Genomic DNA, 18,590 nt, shown 5'->3' on the forward strand with positions numbered 1-18,590 from the left:
TCCACACAGTACTCCAGGTGTGGTCTAACAAAGTTCTTGTACAATTGAAGCAAGACCTCATCACTGTACTCAAATCCTCTTGCAATAACGGCTAACATTCCATTAGCCTTCCTATAGCTTGCTGCACCTGCATGCTAGCCTTCAGTAACTTATGGACAAGGACATCCAGGTCACTTTTTACATATACACTTTATAGTTTCTTACCGTTTAGGAATACTCTGCACATCTGTTCCTTCTACCAAAATTAATTATCTCTCATGTTTCCACGTTAAGTGGGGGGGGCATTCTCCAGCCCAGTCAGATGGCCCACAGGAATCCCAACGCCCTGCCGAATGGGGTGTGGCCAAAGATTGGGATTCCTGCCAGGCGTGAAAACAATTGGAATTCATCCGATTCACTCTGTCGGGCCCTATGCAAACCTAATTGTAATACGATTGGCGGGCTCATTGGCCGGTTCAGCAGCCTCCCACCATGCACCGCTTCCCTGGTGTGGGGAGGTAATGATCAGCATGGGTTGGCGTTATTGGACCTCGAGGGGTGGGTCAAGGAGGTAGGACCAGTAGCCATTTTTCCCTCTGCCACTGCCAGGCTGCAAAGTGAGGATTCCCCAAGATTCCCTGGGGTTGGATGGGCTCGGGCTGGGGACAAGGTGTTGATCTCAGCACTGTCAGCAGGGATGGGAGGGTCCTATGGCTGGACTGCCCCTTCCAGCTCTCTCTGGCAGACCTGACGATCACTCCTGCATGATGATTTTAGGCAGCTCTCCTCTGCTCAACATTCTTGTCTGTCAAATGTGGAAGTTTGAGAGACCTGGTCACTTTAATTTCCATGCCCCGGCAAGCTTTGAAATCGCAGCAGCGCTCCATTCTGCATCAGGGATTTCTCTCTTAGAAGCTGCAGGTGTGAGCAGACTCTTTTGAACACAATGGAGCTGAGTGAACAGCTATGAAAGTAATATCTCCTCTCTGGCAGAGGACGTCAAAAGGGTCTGTTCACAACTGCAACTTCTTTCAGAGAAAGGGAAATCCATGATGCAGAATGGAGATTTGCTGTCTCAGGAATCTTGGGATTCTGGCTGCCGGTTTTTTCCAGCCCCACCAGTGTATCAGCATGAGCCACGATTCCAGCATTTCCCCCCTTCCCCTCCCCCCCCCCCCCACCTCACCAAATGTTCAAAAATATTGCAGGAAAAGCCAGCAGTGCAGACAGCGAGCTATACATTATCACTTCCCTTGCCTGAGACATTACTTTATAAATGGAAAGTATTGCTCATTGAAAGATCACAAGATGCAGCCCCACTGCATCACTTTTCATTCCTGTACACCTCTACTAGCACAGATACCAGTGCGTTGTGTTGCACGTGTAGAATAGGTGGTACAGTCTGGTGAGCACTTCACAGACGTGCAGCAGGAAGTAGCAAGGGCAGCAACAGATGCAGCCACTTCCTCCTAGTGAGCCTTGGGTGTCAAAGTAGCAGAGGCTCCAGCTGGTTGACCAGACTTGAAACATTAGCTCCATTCTCTCTCCTCAGATGCTGTCAGACCTGCTGAGATTTTCCAGCCATTTTCCATTTCTGGCCATTATGTAATCCCATTAATATTGGATGATGCCCTGGGGTAGAATAACTACAAGACTCCCAAAGAATGATCCCATCCTCAGCACTGAGCTCATCTTACTTAGTTAGGTAGGGTTTCATTTCTTCAGAGGGTTGTCCTTGGACTCTGGGATCATATGTCTTAGTTTATCTATTGCTCAGGCCTTAATCTGCCTTGCGGACACTGGTAAGGTCTCCAAGAAACTTAAGCTCTTCTAATGCTGGTAAAAGAGCCAGGCATGTGGGCAATGGGAGGTGACTCAGTGCATTGGCATTGACTCAATGGATTCCAGGGTTGTGCTCTCGAAGATATTTGTAGGCTGCAAGTAACAAGGCCCAACACCGGACGCTATAGGTGGGACTGACTACCTTATCCTCTTTGAAAAGTCCCAAAAGGGTTTGTGATCAGTAACTATTATGAAACATCTGCCATAGATGTATAAATGAAACATTTTCATATCAAAAACAACCACCAACCCTTCTTTCTCAATCTGAGAATACCTTTCCTCTGCATGTGAAAGGGTCCTGGATGCATGCGACGGCTTTTCCATCCCGTCTTTCCAGCAATATGAAAGTATCTCCCCAACCCCATATAGGGAAGTGCCACATGTCAGCATGAGTTTTTTCTTTGGAACAAAATCAGGCAGTAAGTTAGATGACAGTGGCTGACACTTTGGCAAAAGCCTCTACCTGCTGAGCTGCCCAGGACCTCTGGTATTTTAGTAGTAAGGTATGCAAGGAGGCCAGCATAAAAGCCAAATTCTGGATGCATTTTTCATAATTTATTAATCCCAGGAATGATTTTAACTCTGGTGTTCCTTGGAGCTGGTGCTTCCTTGATGGCTTTTACCTTATCCTCTACTAGGTGCAGCCCTTTGCCATCTACCCAGCAGCCTAAGTAGATTACGTCAGCCGCTTGGAAGATACAATTCTCCCTCTTCAAGCGCACTCCCGCTTTTGAAAATCTTTGGAAGGTTTCTAAGTTTGCCAGGTGTTCCTGTTCTGAAGCCCCAATGACCAGGACGTCAATAGGTACACTGCTACTTTGGATAACCCGTGAAGAATGTTCTCCATGACCCGCTGGAAAATGGTGCACACTGATAAGACCTCAAAGAGCAAGTGAGTATACTGTTCCTTATGTGTGTTGATTGTCACATATTTCCAGAAGGACACATCCAATTCAAGCTGCAGATAGGCATGGCTCATGCCCAACTTGGAGAATGTCTGGCCACCTGTTAACGTATGGATCTTCGATTCGGGGCATGGGGTACCTATCCAGTTTGGAAACCCTGTTATTGTCCCCATAAAGACAAACTGATTTGTCGGGCTTAAGGATGAGGACTACAAGCACAACTCATTCTACAAATTGCACAGGCCTTATTATGTCTAAAATTTCAAGGCACCCAAGTTCCATTTCCACCTTCTCCAGCAGGAGTATGGAACTCGTCTTGCTCAGAAATACCCAAGTGTAGCACCAGGGTTAATGTAGTTCTTTGCCTTGGCCCCTTTTATTTTTCCTAGGCCTTCTTGGAAAACTCCAGGGTATCTACTAATAACTTTGTACAGTCCTCTCATGCCTAACTTGATGATCTCCACCAGTTCAGCCGGATCTGCTGGAGCCAATCTCTCCCATTAATTCTTGGTCCTTTCCCCATACAACAATGAGTGAGAGGCGAGCTGATTGCTGTCTGTAAATCACTGGGGCCACTGTGGTGCCCTTTATTTTTAAAGGTTCCCACATGTAGGTGGTGAGTCTGGCCTTTGTGTCTTCCAAGCTCAGGAGTTGGCTGACAGTTTGGAGGCGCTTTTAAGTCTGTTCTCCAATAACGGAGATCACAACTCCTGTGTCCACCACCATTTTCAAGGGATGGCCATTAACCAGTAATTCACCACTATGGGGGCAACTTTTGTTGTGATGATATGATTCAGTTGTAATAAGAACATAAGAACATAAGAAATAGGAGCAGGAGTAGGCCATCTAGCCCCTCGAGCCTGCCCCGCCATTCAATAAGATCATGGCTGATCTGACGTGGATCAGTACCACTTACCCGCCTGATCCCCATAACCCTTAATTCCCTTACCGATCAGGAATCCATCCATCCGTGCTTTAAACATATTCAGCGAGGTAGCCTCCACCACCTCAGTGGGCAGAGAATTCCAGAGATTCACCACCCTCTGGGAGAAGAAGTTCCTCCTCAACTCTGTCTTAAACCGACCCCCCTTTATTTTGAGGCTGTGTCCTCTAGTTTTAACTTCCTTACTAAGTGGAAAGAATCTCTCCGCCTCCACCCTATCCAGCCCCCGCATTATCTTATAAGTCTCCATAAGATCCCCCCTCATCCTTCTAAACTCCAACGAGTACAAACCCAATCTCCTCAGCCTCTCCTCATAATCCAAACCCCTCATCTCCGGTATCAACCTGGTGAACCTTCTCTGCACTCCCTCCAATGCCAATATATCCTTCCTCATATAAGGGGACCAATACTGCACACAGTATTCCAGCTGCGGCCTCACCAATGCCCTGTACAGGTGCATCAAGACATCCCTGCTTTTATATTCTATCCCCTTCGCAATATAGGCCAACATCCCATTTGCCTTCTTGATCACCTGTTGTACCTGCAGACTGGGCTTTTGCATCTCATGCACAAGGACCCCCAGGTCCCTTTGCACGGTAGCATGTTTTAATTTGTTTCCATTGAGATAGTAATCCCATTTGTTATTATTTCCTCCAAAGTGTATAACCTCGCATTTATCAACGTTATACTCCATTTGCCATATCCTCGCCCACTCACTCAGCCTGTCCAAATCTCTCTGCAGATCTTCTCCGTCCTCCACACGATTCACTTTTCCACTTATCTTTGTGTCGTCTGCAAACTTCGTTACCCTACACTCCGTCCCCTCCTCCAGATCATCTATATAAATGGTAAATAGTTGCGGCCCGAGTACCGATCCCTGCGGCACGCCACTAGTTACCTTCCTCCAACCGGAAAAACACCCATTTATTCCGACTCTTTGCTTCCTGTCGGATAGCCAGTCCCCAATCCACTTTAACACACTACCCCCAACTCCGTGTGCCCTAATCTTCTTCAGCAGCCTTTTATGGGGCACCTTATCAAACGCCTTTTGGAAATCCAAAAACACCGCATCCACCGGTTCTCCTCCATCAACCGCCCTAGTCACATCTTCATAAAAATCCAACATGTTCGTCAAGCACGACTTTCCCCTCATGAATCCATGCTGTGTCTGATTGATCGAACCATTTCTATCCAGATGCCCTGCTATTTTGTACCTGTCTCTGAAAGAGGGGATACCTGCATGGTACTAACCTTGGCTTCTTCGCTAGGCAGCATACGTTTTGACTGTTTCTAAAATTTCGCTTTGGCTGTGTCATTTAACAGCGCTTGCAATAATCCATCGTCTGGCATCTGCACTTCTCTGGTGTATGTTCTCTAACACTCTTGGGGTTGTCACTGCCTTTCCTTGACTGCCCGGTGGTGTTATTGGGACTCCAATGGAGAGTGTTGGTTACACATGGACTCTCCATGGAGGACTGTTTACATGACGATCCTGCCCCTAGCTGGAAGGCATTGCTGCCTGATGCCCCCTGTAGCTCCTGAACCCCTCTATCAGCATTCTCCAGTGATAAAGCTATTTCAATGGCTTTTTTAAAATCCAGATTGGGTTCTGCGAACAGCCTGCTTTAAATAGTTTGGTTATTTGTGCCACATATCAATCTGTCTCACAACATTTCATTTTGAAGCAGTCCATATTCGTAACGTTTTGCTAATTTTCGTAACCGAGTCAAGAACTCGGGTGACAGGTTCCCCAGGGGCTTTCCTGACCATGTTGAAGCGGTACCTCTTGGAGTATGACAAAGGACTTTGGATCGTAATGGTTTTTCACCAGATCTACTAGCTCATTAAATGTCCGAGTCGGGGCATCTGGATAGGTCAGATTTTTCAATCACAGTGAAGGTCGGGGCCCTACATACAGTCAAAAATATTATTTTTTGTTTATCATCTCCTTCAATGTTGTTAGCAACATGGTGGAAGAAGCAATGCATGCGCGCTGTACATTGGGCCCATTCTTCCCCATTGGTTTTAATAGGGGTTCAAGTTTCCCGAAAAGTAGCACAATTGCTTTTCCTTACCGGAGAAGATTCTCGACTTGCGTAGGTTGCCCAGAAGAAGATCAGATGTTTCTTTTTTTTTTAAAAACACCGCATCGCCAAGGTAGTAATTCAGCCAAGACCAGTTTCCAATCAACAGAAACCCTTTATTAGAAATGAAGGAAGAGCCATTCCCAAGGCTTACAGCAAGCAGGTCTGTACTCAGGGACTTAGAACAAGGGTTCAGATTAGAACAACAGGTTTTAACCTCCCGTTGCTCACTTTCCATTGGGTGAGCCTCCCCTCACTTAATAAGGGAGCTCGTACTCCACAAAATTAGAGCACACGGGATTGAGGGCAATATGCTGGTATGGATTGAGAACAGCCTCAGGTCAAGCCGGGAATCGAACCCAGGTCCCTGGTGCTGTGAGGTAGCAGTGCTAACCACTGTGCCACCGCAATTCTGGAACAGCAACCGTATGCTATATCATCAACAGCAACTTCAGAGAATGAGTATCCATGGCATCGCCATCAGGTGCATGCTCCACCAGCATATTCATCTCAGTGGAGCTTCACACCACTTTAGAATGGGTGGCACAAAATGACTAGGACTTCGCTTGTGAGCAGAAGTCCAAAGTAATTGTGCCCATCTCCCTCAGAGGATAGAGGACAGCTCCAGCCATGCTCAGCTGAATAGAGATGTAGTCTCTGGAATCACATACAAGGTAGGTTGCTCGGCAGCAACTGGACAAATGTGGCTGACTATTGGAGTTCCCTGAGACAATGTGGAACCTTGCGCAGAGAATGGAACAGTCCATTCATGAGAAGTGTTCTGAAATGTCTAAAGGTACATGATTGCATGAGCTCCTCCACTGTAAGAGTGGCCAACATTGTGGAGAACCATAACATGGCATCACTCAAAGTGAATGCAAGAACATCGCACTGCCATGCACAAGATGCAGATCATATTCTGCAGTATTTACCAGTCAGTTCCACTGATGCTGCAAAGAAGCATGCCCTTAGACATACGAGTGAAATAAAAGGACTGGACAGGCAGGGGTGATGTCAAGGAGGACTACCCCTCGTTGGACATCTTCAGGGCGGCACGGTAGCACAGTGGTTAGCACTGCTGCTTCACAGCTCCAGGGTTCAATTCCCGGCTCGGGTCACTGTCTGTGTGGAGTTTGCACATTCTCCTCGTGTCTGCGTGGGTTTCCTCCGGGTGCTCCGGTTTCCTCCCACAGTCCAAAGATGTGCGGGTTAGGTTGATTGGCCAGGTTAAAAATTGCCCCTTAGAGTCCTGAGATGTGTAGGTTAGAGGGATTAGCGGGTAAATATGTGGGGATAGGGCCTGGGTGGGATTGTGGTCGGTGCAGACTCGATGGGCCGAATGGCCTCCTTCTGCACTGTAGGGTTTCTATGATTCTATGATCATTAGTAGGTCCCAACCTCACAGCGCCACGGACCCAGGTTCGATTCCCGGTCTGAGTCACTGTCTGTGCGGAGTCTGCACATTCTCCCTGTGTCTGCATGGGTTTCCTCCGGGTGCTCCAGTTTCCTCCCACGGTCTGAAAGACATGCTGGTTAGGTGCGTTGGTCATGCTAAATTCTCCCTCAGTGTAGCCAAACAGGCGCCGGAATGTGGCAACTAGGGGATTTTCACAGTAACTTCATTGCAGTGTTCATGTAAGCCTACTATTGACACTAATAAATAAACTTTAAAAAACAGAGGGACCACCTATACAGCAAGCCCATTACAGAGGCTGCACCAGCGGCATCATCGCAGGTGGGGCAGTTTACTGGGGTGCCCTAACAGCACCTCGACACCATGAAAGGGGGCCACAGGTATCTCAGCTGCATGCAGGCACAAGCATGTAGTCTTCCTCTACTTTTTAATAGAAGGGGTTAATTTGAACTGTGATGTGCTAATAAGATACAGTAATTAATGTAACGTCTCATGATCTTGCTCTCTCGTGTAGACAGCATGGCAAGAAAGCCTGCAGTAAGAGGTATTCCAAAATAGTTGTTTTCCTTACCTCGGCAGACTCTGAATAATCTGTGTTACCAAAACGAGACCAAGAATATAAGACACTGCAATACTCTTAACAATGGCCACTGAGCATGTGTGTAAGGAATTATGTAATGATGATGTCACACAGAAGAGAATGAGGAGAATCTGAGAGGGGAGCAGTGACGCTAGTGATTGATAATCCTGTACATGGTTGAGACTGTAAACAAAGGTTACTCTGAAAAGGATCTTTGTCTCCAATCAGGTTTCTTGCTAAGAGTAAGACACCCAACATCCGGAAATAACAACAGATGTTGGCAGTGGTGACCAGAACAGAGAAAAGCAGAATAAAAAGATAGGAACTAGCCTCTGAGGAGATGCCCAGCATCAGCAGAGAGCAGCAGGTGAAGAACCTCTAGGTTTACCTAGTAATCAGACTAGAGATGGAAACCACAAGAACAGCCCAGCGACCAGGCCACAATGCAGCCTGGGAAATAGGCACTTCAAACTAGAGTGCGCAATTCTACCCTACCTCTCCAGAATTGTCCCATAATATAGAGAGCCCCACGCTGGGACAGACAGGCTGAGAACTGGTAAAACTGGAGAAAGCATTTCACTCATTCTTGAGATACTTCTGTCTAACAAGCAAGACTAACAAGGACAAGGTTAGCCCCTTGATACATGCCATCCATAGTGTCACAGACAACAAGCTGGCCAAACAGTGGGTGACGAGGCGACAGCCTCCTACAAGGATGTCATCATATTTTAGCCTTCGTCAAAACATCATCATAAAGAAGGCAAAATTCAAATGTCTAAATCAAAGACCAGACAAAGGGATCAATTCATTTATAAACGATCTCTGTCGTCTGACTGACAATTGAGTGTATGGAACGTTAAAAGATCATAGAATCCTACAGTGCAAAAGGAGGCCATTCAGCCCATTGAGGCGGCACTGACCACAATCCCACCCAGGCTCTATCCCCATAACCCCATGCATTCGTCCTAGCTGGTCCCCCTGACAATAAGGGGCAATTTTAGCATGGCCAATCCACCTAACCCACACATCTTTGGATTGTGGGAGGAAACCGGAGCACCCGGAGGAAATCCAGGCAGACATGGGGAGAATGTGCAAACTCCACACAGTGACCCAAGCCAGGAATTGAACCCCAGGTCCCTGGCACTGTGAGGCAGCAGTGCTAACCACTGTGCCACCATGCCACCAGATGGTGTAATAAGAAACAAATTTTGGAAAAAACCATGTCAGACTTTCTACAATACCAAGAGGATTTGATGTTGAGTAAAACAGTGCAACTGGCTAGGCAAGTTGAAGAGTGAAAACAAATTTGGGTATTTGTAAGAGTTGAGAGAGAAATCCTGTGGAAAAAGCTGTTTGAAGTCAGTTTATTGGATGTGAAACTGAAAGAACATTGTGGCATCAACCAGGGAAGTGTGCTAAAAGTGCACCAACCACCATTTTACCATGTCCTCGCCATGGCGAGAAGAAGATCCATAGGCGCGAGGAATATCCCATCCACACCGCAGAATGGCACGCATGCAGCAAAGCCAGTCATTTTAAAACAGTATGTTGTTCCAAAAAAACCAAATAAAAAAAAATAGAAGCCAATATTAGAGGTTTAATAGTGAAGTCAAAGAGCATCATACCAATGCGCTAGAATCTCAGTTCTGTCTGATGGAGTTTATTGGCTGCAAAAAGTTACTCTGCAACCTTCAAACCTCAAGGTCCAGGAGGGGAATCAAGCTAAGAGTTGAAAGGTCAGCTTGATGCAACATTAAAATTGAAAGGCAGGAAAATATCTGAGACACTAATTTGTCATTCAGAATCAAGAATGCTCCATGATAAGCAGGGAATCCTATATAGGTTTGAACTTAAAGCTGAAGAAGTCAATGACCAAGAACAAGACAACAAATTTAGGAGAGAATTTCCAAAACCCTTCAGGTGGCTTGGCAAAATTGAAAACTCTGTATTGCAACACACTAAAAGGAGATGCAAAACCCACTTGTCTTTTTACACCCCAGGAAGGTCCCACACCCACTTCTAAAACAGGCAAGATTTGAGATTGGGGCATTGTTTCAACAAGGTGTTACTTAACCAGTTATGAACCATCCAGTTGGTGCTCTGGTATGGTACCAGTTCCAAAACCAAATGGATCTATCTGTGTTGCCTAACATAATGGAACAAGGCAGTAGAATGCAAGATGCACTCAATAGCATTTGTAGACAAGAACATAGCAAACTTGTGAAGTGTTCAATCTTTACCAAGCTCAATGCAAACAGTGGATTCTGGTAATTACTGCTGGATCAGGAGTCAAAACTTCTAACCACCTTCATAACACTTTTGAATGCTTCTGTTTCAATCATCTACCTTCTGGCATCACATCCACACTGGAGATTTCCACAAGGGCAATGTCCAAAATATTGGAAGGGTGGAAGGCGTCATATACCAAATTAATGACGCTTCAATCCATGGCTCAACAAAGGAGGAATATGACTAAAGAAAAGATAAATATTAAAAGCACGTCAACTTGCTGGATTAACACTTAACGAGAAGTGTGAGTTTTCAAAACCCACGATAAAATTATACAGGAAACAAGAATCAGTGAAGACCCACAGAAGACAGAAGGCACAGGAGAATACCCATCCAACTCCAAGGGTTTATAGGTATGATGAACCAATTAAGAAAATTCCTACCCACATAGCTCAAGTAAACAAACAAAAGACAACTTTTGAGGCAAGACCAGGCATGGTGCTGGACTGAGCATCAATAGCAATCATTTGAGTGAATCCAAAAAAAGTTGAAAGCTTCAGAAATCCTAGCTCACTATGATCCTGATCTTCCAATTATTGTTGCGGCAGTTGTGTCAGCAACAGGGCTGGGAGCGGTGCTATTCCAGGTCCAGAGTGATAGGACATGACCTGTCTATTATTCATCCAGGTCTTAATACAAACCGAACAGCGCTATGCTGTCACAAGAGACAGCCAGTTCAATGACTCTGAGCTGCCTTTGCAGTTTGGCATTTTAAAAAATTCTGACAGCGTCTTGGGCTGATCAAAACTAATCATAAACCATTGGAAACTTTACTGAACATGAAAGAAATCACAAAGATGCCACCCCAAATTCAGAGATTAAGACTGAAGCTTATGTAATTGACCTCACACACTATGTTTTTAAATAGATATCTTCATGACTATTTCAGAAATTTAAAAAAATAGGCAATGATCTTTAAAATGGCTGAAGTTATGTTTGTCTATAACCCCATTAACAAAAGGAGCTATCTGGCAGATTTGAAGACACCTACACCTTGTTATCTCTGAAGAGATACAAATCACAACCACGCCCCTCCCCCCTCCCCCGTATACTGCAGAGACCAAATTCAAATAGTGCAATACAAAAGTTACCCACATTTCATAAGCCAGCTGGCTAACCGGAGCCTATTCGTCTGGAGGGACAAAGGACCTTCCTTTCGAGTCGTAATGGTTAGAACATTTAACCATTTCAGAAACCCAATTTGTCTGGGTTCGTGAGATGGTTAAATGTTCTAACCATTAAGACTTGAAAGGATATACATCCCTTGTCTAAGACAATGTGGGTAGGTGGGAGTCACGTGATGTGAGCCTCCAGCTGGTGGCATCACTTAACGTGCCTTTCTGTACTGCAAACTCAGTCTGCCATTTTTCCATCTAACCAGCAGCAGCATAGAGAAGGGGCACTGCCCAGAATGAATACCTAGCCCTTTCTACATGGTTTCTACTGGTGTTTGGTAAGTGGGGGAGTTTAGTGAAAGAGAGAAACAGTTGCTTGTTTCCCTTCCCTTTGTCTATTTTCTCACCCTTTAGAACTTGTTCTTATTTTACTACAAAGTAGTTAGCTACTTGGTGAAGATTTGGTTAGTGGGTGAGTTCTACTTTATCCCTAAGGTTTAAAACAGTACACAACTTGGTGGTGAAGTTAATAAAATATATAAAAAGCACTATAGATAAATAAATTACTTAATTAAATAATTGTTTAAAACATATTAAGATGGCAGGGCAGGTGTTGTCTCATGGTTGCACCATGCGGGTGCTCCTGAATAACATTGTGATCCAGGACAAACAAGTCTGCAGTTCAGAGTCTGCAGCTTGAGGAACTTCGGCTCAGAGTCATTGAACTGGAGGCTAAGCTGCAGACCCTACATACATCAGAAAGGGGAAAATTACCTGAATGCTTTGTACCAGGAGGCAGTCACATCTCTCAGGATAGGGTCTTCTGATTTGGTCAGCGGTCAGGGACAGGAGAGTGTGACTGCATGTGAGGCAAGTAAGGGGACCCAGAGGGCAAGAGTTTCAACCTCTGCAATTGTCCAATACTTTTGAAGTTCTCTCAGTTTGTTTGGATGAGAGTGGGGGCTGCAGGGTGGATGAGTTAACTGACCATGGCACAGGAAGCCATTCAAGTGGGAGGAAGCACATAAGAATGTAGTGGTAGTAGAGGACAGTAGTGTCAGATGGATTGACACTGTTTTCTGTAGCAAGGAGCAAGAGTCCAGATGGCTGTGTTAGACAGGTCTACTATCCATGAACCATGATGAGGCTGGTGTTCTAGCAAGCCACATAACTAGGCAAGTCTAGAGCGTTTTAAACTGAATGGGAGGTGTGGGGGGCAAGGAATCAAATTGGACAAGATGTGTACCAAAGAGTAGAAACAAGGCAAGAGAGGAAGGGAGAGTTCTGAAAACCAGGATGTAGAAGCAGTTTGGATTGTGATAAAAACTGAAAGGCAAGAAGTCACTTGTAGGAGTGCTGTACAGGCTCCCTAATTGTAACCACATAGTAAGTCAGAATATGAAAGACAAGATTAGAGAGTTTGTCAGAAAGGTAGAGTGATAATCATGGGGAATTTTCATCTACATATAGATTGGAAATATCAAATGGACAAAGGTAGCATAGATGAGGAGCTCATAAAATGTTTTTGGGATAATTTCTTAGAACAGCAAGTTCTGGAGCCAACCAGGGAGCATGCTGTATTAGAGCCCATAGTGGGCAATGAGATAAGATTAATTGATAACCTCAGTGAAGACATTCCTAGGTAGCAGCGATCAGAATATGATTGAATTTTACATTCAATTTGAGGGAGAGAAAAGCGTGTCCAAGACTCGCATTTTAAACACAAATAAGGGCAATTATGAGGGCATGAAAATGGTGCTAGCTAGAGTGAACTGGTAAAGAAATAAATCGATTGAGGTTTAGTGGCAGACATTTAAAGGGATAGTTCAGAATACGCCAGAACAGACATATTCTAATGAGAAAGAAAAATTCCAAGAGGAGGGTCTGTCATCCATGGTTAACTAAAAAAGTTATCAACAGTATTAAATTGAAAGAAAAAGCATGACAAGTGGCAGGTCAGAAGGTTGGAAAGAATATAATGAATATCAAAGAATGACAAAGATTGATAAAGAGGGGAACATTGGGGTACAAGAGAATAATAACATAAAGATGGATTAGAAGAGATTCTATGGATATTTAAATAAGAGTTAACAAAGTGAGCGTTGATCCTATAGAAAGTGCCTCTAGGGAAATTGATAATGGAAACCAGGACTATGGCATATGAATTAAACAAGTACTTTCCATCAGTCTTCATTACAGAGGATATAAGTACCATTGCAGAAATCGCTGTGAATCAGGAAATGGAAGGGAGGGAGGAATTCAGGAATATTACAATCAGCAGGGAAGTAAGTGGTATTGAGCAAATAGTTGGGTCTGCGGGCTGACAAATTCCCAGGTCTGGATGGACCTTGAAGGTCCATCCAGGTCTTGAAAAAAGTGTTTACTGAAATAGTTGATGCATTGGTTTTAATTTTCCAAGCTTCCTTAGATTCAGGGAAGATTCCATTCGATTGAAAGATAGCAAATGTAACTCCTTTATTCAAAAAGGGAGAGAAACAGAGAGGAGGAAACTATAGGCCAGTTACCCTAATATCTGTTATAGGGAAAGTGTTAGAAGCTATTATTAAACACATCACAGCAGGACATTTGGAAAAATTCAAGGCTGAGTCAACATGGTTTTTTGAAAGGGAAGTCACGTTTAACCAATTTATTGGAGCTATTTTCACATATGCTGTGGATAAAGGGGAACCAGTGGATGTACTGCTATTAGCTTTCCAGAAGGCATTTGATAAAGGGTTATTGCAGAAAATAAAAGATTATTTATGGTGAAGGGAGTAACATGTTGGCACGGATAGGAGATTGGCCAGCTAACAGGAAACAAAGTTGGCATAACAGTTGGCAGACATTTAAAGGGATATTTCAGAATACACAGATTAGACATGTTCTGGTTGATAGAATGGGATGAATGGTATAGAATGGGATGAATGGTGTGCTATAGAGATCAACTTTTTATAATTTATATAAATGACTTGGATGAAGGCATGGTTGGTTGCTAAATTTGCTGATGGCACAAAGATAGGAAAATAAATTGTGAAGAGAACACAGGGAGGCTTCAAAGGGATTTAGATAAATTAAGTGACTGGGAAAAATTCTGACAAATGGAGTATAATGTGGGAAAATATGAAGTTGCCCATTTTGGCAGGAAGAGTTAAAAAGCACATTATTTAAATGGTGAGAAATTGCAGAGTTGCAAGATGCAGGAGGGTCTGGGTGTCCTAGTGTATGAATCACAAATGTTACATAAGAACATAAGAACTAGGAGCAGGAGTAGGCCATCTGGCCCCTCGAGCTTGCTCTGCCATACAACAAGATCATGGCTGATCTCTTTGTGAATTCAGCTCCACTTACCAGCTGGCTCACCATAATCCTTTGCTGTTCAAAAATTTATCTATCCTTCCTTAAAAACATTCAATGAGGTAGCCTCACCTGCTTCACTGGGCAGGGAATTCCACAGATTCACAACCCTTTGGGTGAAGAAGTTCCTCCTCAACTCAGTCCTAAATTTGCTCCCCCTTATTTTGAGGCCATGCCCCCTAGTTCTAGTTTTACCTGCCAGTGGAAACAACCTCCCTGCTTCTATTTCATCTATTTACTTCATAATCCTATATGTTTCTATAAGATTTCCCCTCATGCTTCTGAATTCCATTGAGTATAATCCCAGTCTACTCAGTCTCTCCTCATAAGCCAACCCTCTCAACTCAATGCAGGTTCAGTAAAAAGCTAGGAAATCCAATAGAATGTTATCAATTAATGTGAGGGGAATTAATTACAAAAGTAGGCAGGTTATGTTTCAGTTGCACAGGACACTAGTGAGATCACATCTGGAGTACCAGTCTCCTTATCCAAGGAAAGAATTAAATGTGTGAGAAACAGTTCAGAGAAGGTTTACTAGACTAATACCAGGAATGAGCAAGTTATTTTACAATGAAAGGTTGGAGAGGTTAGGTTTGTATCCAGAGTTTAGAAGAGTAAGAGGCAACTTGATCAAAACCTTTAAGATCCTGAGGTGGATGTGAAACGGATGTTTCCTCTTGTTAGAGAATTAAGAACTAGGGACCACTGTTTAAAAATAAGGTGTCCCCCATTTAAGAATTTAATAAAAGAACTAGAAGTAGAAGTAGACAATTTATCCCCTCGAGCTTGCTCCGCCATTCAATACAATCATGGCTGATCTCATCTCGGCCTCAACTCCACTTTCATGCCCTTTCGCGATAGTCCTTCAAACCCCTACTAATTAAAGTATCTGTTCACCTCGTCCTTAAATTTACTCAATATCCCAGCATCCACCAAGCTCAATTGGGTAGTGAATTTCACAAACTCCTGACCCTTTGAGAGAAGTGATTTCTCCTCATCTGTTTTAAATCTGCCCCCCCCCATCCTAAAACTATATAGCAATATTGGGAATGAAATAATAGGCAAGTGACAAAAAATACTGTTTGATGTAATCCACTACGAAACTATAATTACCACTTATCTTGGGTGCAACACCCTGTTTCTTAATATCCAAGTTTTGTTGTTTCTCAGAAGACCTTTTTGACTCTGGTTTGGTTATCGCCTTCAGTTCACTATTTGGTGACGCAGGCTGTTCTGAAAGCAAAACAGAACATAAATAATTAAAAGCAAATATGCATTTAGGGCATTTAGACAGTTACATGGGTAAGATGGGTATAGAGGGATATGGGCCAAATGCGGGCAATTGGAACTAGCTTAGTGGTAAAAATTGGGAGGCATGGACAAGTTGGGGCGAAAGGCCTGTTTCCATGCTGTAAACCTCGATGACCTCTATGCCCCATTTGCTGTGTTTATCCTCAAATCTGTTTTGCTTTTCTTCACCTCACTCCAAATCTTCATTCCTAATTTGCCTTTCTTTTTTCCAAACTAGTTGTAAATTAAGTTAAATATTCTTATGGTGCAATACAGATGAAAGAATTCAAGTTAATGTGGTAAACAAGTTACAACTAGAGAATTATACTACAAAAATAACATTTTATTTCAGACCATTGTAAAAATATTGGTCATACTTGCTAAAAGTTTTTTGTTTATAGGTATCTTGGAAGTATTATTCCTGCTCTTGAGCAGTGGTTGAAATAAAACAATCAGTTTGGAGGTTTGTTCTTAATTTTATTTGATTGCTTGTTATCAGACCTCTAATTATATGTGAGCTCACAATCTAGACTGAGTTCAAAGTGATTGGGAGGATGCATTGTCTACGGGAAAAGATTTACTTTGGATATTGCTCTCATGGTAGGGATGATGATGAAAGGAGTCATTAACATTGCTATCAAGTGGCACTTGCTTAGCAATGACCTGCTCACTGATATTCATTTTGGTTCCGCCACGGTCACTCAGTTTCTGACCTCAATACAGTTTTGGTTCAGACATGGACAAAACAGCTGAACTCCAAGGTAAAGTGCCAGTGACTGTCCTTGATATCATCCACCATTTGACCAAGTGTGCCATCAAGGAACCCTGGCAAAACCAACATCAATGGGAATCGGGGGGAAAACTGGTTGGGGTCATACCTCGCACAAGGGAAGATGATTGGGGGGGGTCAATCATCTTAGTTTCAGGACATCATGGCAGGAGTTTCTCAGGGCAGTGTCCTAGGTGCAAATCCAACTGTTTCATCAATGACTTTCTTTCCATTAGAAGGTCAAAAGTAGGGACATTTACTGATAATTGTATGATTCAGACACTGAAGCAGTCCATGTTCAAATACAGAAAGACATTAATATCCAGACTTAGACTGACAAGTCACAAGTAACATATGCATCACATAAGTGCCAGGTAATGACCATTTCCAACAAGAGAGAATCCAACCATCACCCCTTGACATTCAATAGCATTATAAATCACTGATTCCCGCCTACTAACATCATGGGGGTTACCATTGACTAGAAACTGAACTGGGCTAGCTACAAAAATACTATGGCTACAAGTTCAGGCCAAAGACTAGAATTCTGCGGCACATAACTCACGTCCTGACCCTCCAAAGCCTGTCCACCATCCAAAAGGCACAAGTCACGAGTGTGATGGAATACTCACCCCTTGACTGGATGAGTGCAGCTGCCTGCGATCGGTATGGGGAGGGAGGAGGGGCCCCATTTTGCATCACAATTGTTGGGGGGGTGGGTGCGATTGGTTTGAGCAGCAGGGGGTTGTGGGAGGGGACTGCATTTTGGGCAATGTGGGGCTCATGTTCACCGTGGGCCCCCCAATTGTGGGGGTGGGGAGTTTATTGAGGCTGCCTGCAGCAAAGGCCTGACAGTGCTCTCTCTGTCTGTCCTGAACTCTGCTGCTGCTATTGTGTATGTGCAGAATCAGAGCTCCCTCTGTAGACTGGCTGGTTAATTAAGCCCCACCCACTGCCTGTAGCAGATAGAAATGGTCTAGACCATTTTTCCATGCACTGTGCGCACAAGATTGGGTGTGAAAACTCACCCAAAAAATGGATCTGCAACTCTCCCATTTTCACGCTAGCTGGACACTTAGAATCATTCCCGTAAAGTTCTGCCCAGAGTGTTCCAAAGACTCATGACTCAAAAAAAAATCTCTTCTCCGTCAAAAATGGGCAACTCCTTACTTTTCAATAGTGACCCCTAGTTCTAGATTCTCCCACAAGAGGAAATATCCTCTCCACATCCACCCTGTCAAGGCCCCTCAGGATGTCATATGTTTCAATCAAATCGCCTCTTACTCTTCTAAACTCTGGCAGATATAAGCCTGTCCAACCTTTACTGATAAGACAACCCTCCCATTCCAACTATTAGTCTGGTAAACCGTCCCTGGTCTACTTCCAACACATTTACGTAATTTCTTAAACAAGGAGACCAAAACAGTACTCCAGATATGGTCTCAATGTCCTGTATAGCTGAAGCATAATCCCTCTGCTTGTGTAATCAATTCCCCTCGCAATAAATAACATTCTATTAGCTTTCCTAATTACTTGCTAAACCTACATACTTGCCTTTTGCGATTCATGCACTCGGACACCTAGATGTCTCTGCATTTCACAGCTCTGCATTTTATCACCATTTAGATAATATGCTTCTTTTTTATTCTTCCTGCCAAATGGACAGTTTTATCTTTTCCCACGATATACTCCCATTTGTCAGAGTTTTGCCCACTCATTTAATTTAACTATATATCTCTTTCTAGTCCCCTTGTGGCCTCTTCATAACTTACTTTCTTATCTATATCTATGTCATCAGCAAGTTTAGCAACCATACATTCAGTCCCTTCAGCCAAGTCATTGATATAAATTGCAAAATGTTGAGGTCCCAGCACTGATCACTGTGATACACCACTCATTACATCTTGCAAACCAGAAAATGACCCATTTATGCCTACTGTTTCCTGTTAGCTAGTGATTATATCCATACCAACATGTTACCCCCTACACCATGGGCTTTTATTTTGCCACAATGATCTTTGATGTG

At 43.7% G+C, this 18,590-nt stretch overlaps 1 protein-coding gene across 1 annotated transcript in view; it reads right to left on the reverse strand.

The window, feature by feature from the left end:
* LOC144503394 (uncharacterized) overlaps positions 1 to 18,590 on the reverse strand; it is a 76,076-nt gene that overhangs the window by 8,059 nt on the left and 49,427 nt on the right. The window contains exon 6 of the mRNA XM_078227704.1: positions 15,619 to 15,738. Coding sequence (XP_078083830.1) covers positions 15,619 to 15,738 — 120 coding nt within the window. The remainder of the gene's footprint in view (positions 1 to 15,618; positions 15,739 to 18,590) is intronic.

The sequence above is a fragment of the Mustelus asterias genome, chromosome 14, assembly GCF_964213995.1.
Source record: "Mustelus asterias chromosome 14, sMusAst1.hap1.1, whole genome shotgun sequence".
NCBI lineage: Eukaryota > Metazoa > Chordata > Chondrichthyes > Carcharhiniformes > Triakidae > Mustelus > Mustelus asterias.